The sequence below is a fragment of the Nicotiana attenuata genome, unplaced genomic scaffold (genome assembly GCF_001879085.1).
Source record: "Nicotiana attenuata strain UT unplaced genomic scaffold, NIATTr2, whole genome shotgun sequence".
Lineage (NCBI taxonomy): Eukaryota > Viridiplantae > Streptophyta > Magnoliopsida > Solanales > Solanaceae > Nicotiana > Nicotiana attenuata.
Window position 1 is genome coordinate 23,201 of NW_017672288.1, and position 7,778 is coordinate 30,978.

At 35.7% G+C, this 7,778-nt stretch overlaps 1 protein-coding gene across 1 annotated transcript in view; it reads right to left on the bottom strand.

Moving 5' to 3' along the window:
* LOC109212603 (uncharacterized mitochondrial protein AtMg00810-like) overlaps window positions 1–1,048 on the bottom strand; it is a 7,052-nt gene extending 6,004 nt beyond the window's left edge. The window contains exon 1 of the mRNA XM_019376257.1: window positions 551–1,048. Within this exon, the coding sequence (XP_019231802.1) occupies window positions 551–1,048 (498 nt within the window). The remainder of the gene's footprint in view (window positions 1–550) is intronic.
* Window positions 1,049–7,778: the final 6,730 nt, after the last annotated feature.

Below are 7,778 nucleotides of genomic sequence, written 5' to 3' on the forward strand. Positions count from 1 at the left end.
AAATTGACGCTAAGTCTAGACATATATTTTAACAAGAAATACTGTTTACAAAGATACTTTTTAACTGATACTAGTTATTCAACTTTATTGGCATGCCATCTAATAGTTTAGTAATTCAAAAAGTGAGAATTCAATTTTTAGTCTACACTATAACTAAAGTAATATTTTACAACTATCGCCTTAATTAATTTGCACATATATTAGTTACAGGATATGTTTATTTTAAGTGTATATATATATATATAACATAATTAATTTGCTATATTTTCACACTTGGTATTAATTAACCTAAGTTTGGCCGGTTAACCGTATTTAATGGATCATATTGGGTGCTTTAATAACCTTTCCTATAAGATTATTAGAACTCTTACCTATAATTTCTAAGGTTAAGCAGACCATAAAACTATGTTAACTTTAAGCATTACTTAGCTAAAATTGGTGTCATAATTCACCGTTAAAATAATTAGGTGGCGACTCTTTTAAATTAATTAACCTCGGAATTATCAATATGTTATACTCTAATTTGACCCATGTTAAAATGGGGTATAACAGTGTGTGCCATGCTCCTGTACTCAGCTTCAGCTGAGCTTTTAGATACAATATGTTGTTTCTTAGCTTTCCAGGATATGGTTGAAGTTCCAGGCTTAGCACAGTATCCAGTAACATACTTTCTTGACATAGGACATGATGCCCAGTCTAAGTCACAGAATGCTTCTATTTCTTCATTGCTATCACTTGACATCAACAGCCCCAGCCCTGGTTGCTTCTTGATGTACCTTACCACATGAAGTGCTGCTTCATAGTGAGATTTCTTAGGTGCATGCATAAACTGCCTTAGTGATTGTACTGCATATGAGATGCCTGGCCTTGTTATTGTTAGATACAAAAGCTTCCCTATGAGCCTTTGATAACTCCCCCTATCTTCCAGTAACTCATCTCCTTTATTTGTGTCTGTGCAAATATCAAATTCAGTGCTTGTCAGCTTCAAGTTTTGCTCCATTGGTGTCTCTTTAGGCTTGGAACCCGCTAAGCTTGCATCTGATATCATCTCTAATGCATATTTTCTTTGTGTCATAAGGAAGCCTTCTTTTGCTCTAGCAAACTATATGCCTAAAAAGTATCTGACATCTCTAAGTTCTTTCATTTTAAAGTGTTGATACAGAGACTCTTGGGCACTTTTAATTTCCTGTAACAAGAAGATCATCTATATAGACCAAAACCAAAACAAATTTGTTATCCACATTTCTAGTAAATAAAGAATAGTCGTGCTTGCTTTGCTTGAAACCAGCGAAGGATACAGCTTGAGACAGCTTTAAATTCCATTTCCTAGAAGCTTGCTTGAGCCTATATAGGGATTTAAGTAGCCTACAAACCATATGCTCCCCATGACTACTAAATCCTTGAGGTAAAGTCATGTAGACTGTAGACTTCCTTTTCAAGGTCTCCATTCAGAAAAGCATTCCGGACATTCATTTGAAATATAGGCCAGTGATCTAGAGCAATAGTAGCAATAATAGCCCTCACATTAGTGAGCTTAGAAACAGGAGATAATGTGTCATGGAAGTCCAAACCTTCCTGTTGAGTGAAGCTTTTAGCAACCAATTTGGCCTTAAATCTTTCTATAGTACCATCTGCATTGTACTTTATTTTATACACGCATTTACATTCAATGGGTGTTCTATCAACATGTAAATCAACTACAGACCAAGTATTATTCTTTTCTAATGCTTTAATTTCAAGTTTCATAGCTGCAACCCATCTGTCATCCTTACTAGCCTGATGAAAAGATGAGGGTTCAACATTAGCAGAAAAGGAAGTAAGAAAGGCTTTGAAAGAAGGAGAGAGGTGAGTGTAGGAAACAAAATGTTGAATAGGATGAGATGTAGAAGAGGTGGATGGTAGAGGTGGATGAGCATAGTCAGTCAACCAAATAAGAGGCTTACTAGTCTACCTGACTTTCTAGGTGGAGGTAAGGCAGGTGAGATAGAAGAGCTAGGTTCAGCAGAGGTAACAGGATCCAAGGGAGAGGAATAGAGCAAGGTATCTGATGGGATTGACTATACAGCAGGGGATGTATTGGTAGTGGATAGAGGACTGTGAGGTTCTGAAGGTGAAGCTGGCAAGTTTTTGATTGGAGATGAAGGCAATGAAGGTGAGACTGGACCGTGATCCCGTGTTGGAGAAGGAGGAATACACTCAGAACTAGCTGCAGGCATGAGAATTGAGGAATCATTGTGTGATGAAGGAAATTTCTCTTTTTTACATCTAAAAGGAAAGACATTTTCTTTAAAGATAACATCTCGACTGACAAAGATTTTTCCAGAGTCAAGTTCATACAGTTTATACCCTTTCTGTGTAGAGGCATAACCTAGAAAAACAGCAGGAATGGATTTTGGTTGAAATTTGTCATGAGAGTCAAGTTTGGTAGAAAAACAAAGACATCATATTGTCCTTAGATTATCTAGTATAGGAGAACAACCATGAAAAATCTCATAAGGAGTCTTTCCATGTAGAACAGTGCTAGGCAGTCTGTTAATGATATAAGTGGCTGCTAGAATGCATTCGCCCAACAGTATCAAAGGTAATGCAGCTTGAAACCTCAAAGCCCTGCCTACTTCAAGTACTATGCTTCCTTTCTACCACCCCATTTTGTTGGGGAGTATAGACACAACTACTTTGATGAACAATTCCTTTGGTTAGAAATAGATTAGAACAAACAGAATTGAAGAATTCATAGCCATTATCAGACCTGAAAATCTTAACAGTAGAAGAAAATTGATTTTCTACCAAATGAAGAAAAATTGATAGAATCACATAGACATCACTTTTCAGTCTTAGGAGAAAGCTCCAAGTCATTCGTAAAAAATCATCAACAAGAGTTAGGAAATATCTATAACCATTGTAAGTGTTTACTCTATAAGGACCCCACACATCCATGTGAACAAGTTCAAATGAACATTTTGATCTTGAAATGCTAGTAGGGAAAGGTAGCCTAGTTTGTTTAGCTAATGGACAAACATGACAATTACAAGAGCTAGAATTAGACAACAATGTCTTTATTGTAGGTATCTTCTTAAGAACTGAATGAGGAGCATGGCCAAGTCTTTGATGCCACAACATAGTTGAGGAGGCAGACTGGTTAGTGATCATGCAGGTGGAAGTGAGAGGTGCAACAGGCTTTGAAGGATTGAGGATGTAGAGTCCATCCTTGAGGCTACCAATCCCCCTCACCTTGCCACTGAAGAGGTCCTGAAAGAGACAAAAATCAGGATAAAAAGAGACTATACAATTTAACTCTTTGGTATCTCTGGACACAAACAACAAATTATACTTAAACTTGGGGACATAAAGCACATCATGTAGTGTTTGGTTGTTAAACAGGACACATGACCCTGTATATGTGATCTGAGTACTTTGTCCATTTGGTAAATGAACTGAAGTAGATTTTGAATGAGGAACGGACTTAGGATTGGATAATAGATCTAAGGATGAAGCTATATGATTTGAGCACCAGTATCAATGATCCACTTCATTTGATCAGTATTTGAATTACCTGCCATATTAGCTACATCTACGGGTGTTTGTTCTTTTGCTGGTCCCTTTTCCCTGCTCAACATTGAGTATCTGTTGGTACTGCTCAGGTGTGAAGATTGGAGCTGCTGCATTGATCATGCCATTTATCACTCCAGTTCCATCAGTTCCTGTGTATTTAGTCTCTTCCATTGTACTCACATTGTGTGCCACAGGGAATGAGAAACATATTTTCTGTTACTGCACTAAGGAAAAAAACAGTTGTACCTCCCTATTTATCTTAACCAACATAAGCTGAATTTAACAACTAACTTCTAGAAGAGTACAACATAAATACAACAATGTACAATCATTTACAACTTTTTATTTCAACACATATAACTATAAAAGTTAAATTTTTTCGGAACCAATTTTTATGTTATATTATAATATATATTCTCTATAACAACATTTCGCTATAACATCCAAAAATATTCGGAACAAACGAGGCTGTTATAGAGAAGTTTGACCGTATAGGAAGAGTCAAGATCACAATTCACAAGCATTGCACAAAGTGAGATTCACATTTCCTATTCTTCCTAGATTATTTTACCATTATAATTAATTACCTTTCTATAAATTAAGATCTTGTCAGCAAAAATAGAAATAAATATGCACCTAGAATACGAAAAGCTTGAAGACACGTGTTCACGGAAAAGAAATGTCAAAGGTAACAATTGTTTGTTCTAAATCTTTTTTCCACTCGGTGCCTGCTACGTGTATTAGAGCCCGACAATTTTTGGATTCGTGTTGCATAGGGCCTCATTCGGGGAGAAGTGCTCCCTATAAATATTTTTTTCATACCCAGAGCTCGAACCCGAAATCTCTGGTTAAGGAAAGAGCAGCCCCATCAGCTGCACCACATCCTTTGATGGTGTTCTTTTTTAATCTTATAAGGAACGCTTATGAACTCCAAATATAATCTCCTCAAGAGAGGCCATTAAGCTAGCGTTTGGTTAAAGATTCCCAAATTTGTTTTGAAAAATCTGATTTGGATGAAGTTTGGTTTGAAGATGAAAATGTGTTTGGACATACATTTTCAACAGATATTTCCCAAATTTATTTTGGAAAACCATGTATATTATTTAGTGTTTGTAAAGATTTTGGCCCAACTGGTTTTGAGATTTGGGATTTTGCCAAAATATAGGCAAAATCTATGGCCAAATATGTATTTGCCTAATAAAAACCAAGTTTATTTTGACAAAATCTATAGCCAAACGGGTCCTAAATCAGACGTACCTCAGTAATTAATGGCATCTTATTTACCTTTGAGTTTCTACATGCCAAGTCATTACCAAATTAAAGTTCCTAGTCCACAAATATGTTCGATTTTTTAAGCAAAATATATGTTTTGACTAGATTTGACTCCATATAATTTTGTTTTCCTGTCACAAACACAATTGCAGGGTAAGACTGTTAGCAGTACAAGTAGCAAATAAATACGATATCCACCAACTAAAACTTAAAAAAAAAAAAAAACACACACACACACACACAAGAATCGGCCAGAAAAGCAACGGTGGCAATAGATCTTTTACTTTTCTCATGCTAGAGATGATTGCAATCATTACTCTATGTAATTAATAAGGAATAACTATTGAAGCATTTGAGATTAAGATCTTATTTACTATTGTCAACTTGACCATTGAACTTTTGAATGATGCCAATGTAGAACTTTCCTTTACTATCTTATGTTATTTCCAAATTTAGAAGTTCTAACAAATATAGTAGTTAAGTGTATATAATAAGCCTTGAAAGTTCATTATATGGCCTGTTATCACCTCATACTGGTTTCTTTTGAGTAAATAATTCAGTATTCAACTAAGTGCACCATTCAATTTTTTTAGAATATGTGTGCGCATCCGATAATATTAGACTAATTCTAGAAATAATACATAAAATGCGTAATTTGGCAAAGAAACCATGGGTTCATGTGTCCTATAATTGCTCCGATTACTTAAGTGTAAATGAAATAGAATGTTTAAGAAAAAGAAAAGGGATAGTTTAGATAAATACTTTTATAATTAAAGCAATTAAATGTTAAAAAGTTTAAAAAGGCCGATAACATAATAAAACAAAAGCTTAAATGTATGATCAGCCACTCAGCAGCACGTTTGGACTAGCTGTATAGTACATTTTTTTATTAAATTTCCAAGAAGCACTAGCTTTATATTGTTTAAAATTTTTAAAATCAACCATACAGATGCAAACAAAACATTGCCCACAAGATAAAACGTGTTTTTCGTTCTTGAATATAATTATCGTCTGGAAAAAAAAAATTCCCCGCGCAAAATTATAAAATAATGTATTGGAAATAGCATCTAACTTTCCTTAGTACCCAATGGTGGAACCATGTTAGGCTACTAACTTCCACTCAAAGACCCCAAAGTTTGACCATATGAAAAGAATTAATTCCACAAATTCGACAACTCACTCTTCAAATAACTACAAAATCATTACACTATATATACACATATCTAAAACATGTAGGAACTCAAAAACTGAAACACACAACAAATTCAACCAAAAGAAGAGTAAGGATAGAATTAATGGCAAGTGGAGCAGCTGAGATGGTGTTTCAATGTATATTTGATGCAAGCTTATCAAATTTTGAGAATATGGAAAGAAGACCATATCATAAAAATTGCAGCTGTGCGCTGCACAATTTGATAGGAACAGGTTCAAGAACCTGATGTAACCACAAAAATATTGTTTCATCTCCCGAGAAGAAATTTCCAAATCACAGTTCCATATCAATCTTCTTTACAAACAACAATAACTACGTCTCAGTTTCAAATAAATTGGGTCGACTAAAAAATAAGGGTACATAAGTCAACAACTAGATTTGACAGAAGATTTTTTTTGGTTATTACTTCTCAATTTCTCAATTTTTGGACCTTCTGGCAGGGTCAGGAAAAATTATATTATTTTGATTATCATATATTGATCACGCCCAACTATGCCTTATAAAAAGGACAATGCGGTCGCTGCAAATATATTCCGGTTTACAAGTCCGGAGTCGAATCCCACAGAGAACTAAGGTTTAGCTACAGCTGTTCACTATCACCAAGAAGATAAGCTTGAACAATTCCTAACTTATAGATATTAAGATTCTTCTGTTTAACTAATTAACTAACAAATTAAAATAGTAAATTAACAACTAACGATACTGAGGGTTAGAGAAAAGATTAAGGAGGTCTAGAGTTATGATTTCCCCTATTGTCGGAATCCTTCCCGCTATGTCTTCTATAATTTCGCCTAAGTATTCTCTACCGATCATGAGCACTCTTATTACCGTAAATCTCTCCCGAGTAATTACGACAATTTACTAGACGCACTCTCCCGAGCTACGCTAGCTGGCTTTTAATACAGCTCACTTCAGATCGCACCCAAGGCTTCGTTATCCCTAATCCCGCCTTTAAACCCTCGGTTATTGATCCCTCATATACTCTGGGAGTGGTGTTGTTCAACAACTACCTAAATATGCACTCTCTCCCGAGTTATGCATACTAAATAGGCACAGCTAATTGAGAGCTCTTCAACCAACCACAATATAAACGTAGTTGAACAAATAGAGAAAAGCTATGGCTCAATTATATAAAAACATAACAAGAATTTATCCTACAAAAGGTTCTATCAAACTCTAGATAACAAATTAGCTATTCATAATAGTATGTAAAACTACAATACTAAAAGTCATAACTAACAATGAAAAAAATAGGAAGAGGAAGGAAAAACTCGTAGAAGAATTCTCCGCCTTGCTCCCAATGTGTTCTTGCCTCCAAGGGTGTTGTCTAATCCTAAAGTAGTGTCTCCTCGCCTCCTTAGGTCAAATTTGTGTCCAAAATATATCCCCCTCTTGTTCTTGGCCGACCTCCTTTGTTTAATATAGGGTTTAGGACTTAAAATCCCATGTTTTGCACTTTAGTCCCTGAAATTTTCGCTTCCTGCCGTGGTTTTGCCGCGGTCGCGGTGGAACCGCGGCCAAACATGCCCTCTGATTCTTCAGTTGTCCGCGACCATCTTCTACCGCGGTTCTGCCGCGATCGCGGCAAAACCGCGGTTTTTCACCCTGTTCCGTTTGTAATTTCGGAAAACGTAAAACATGAAAGTTGTAGCCCTTTGAGTTATCTTTCCAAATATATATTGTGGAGCCCAAATGGAGTTCTGAGCAAAACGTTATGTCTATTTTACTAGACAGTGCGCAA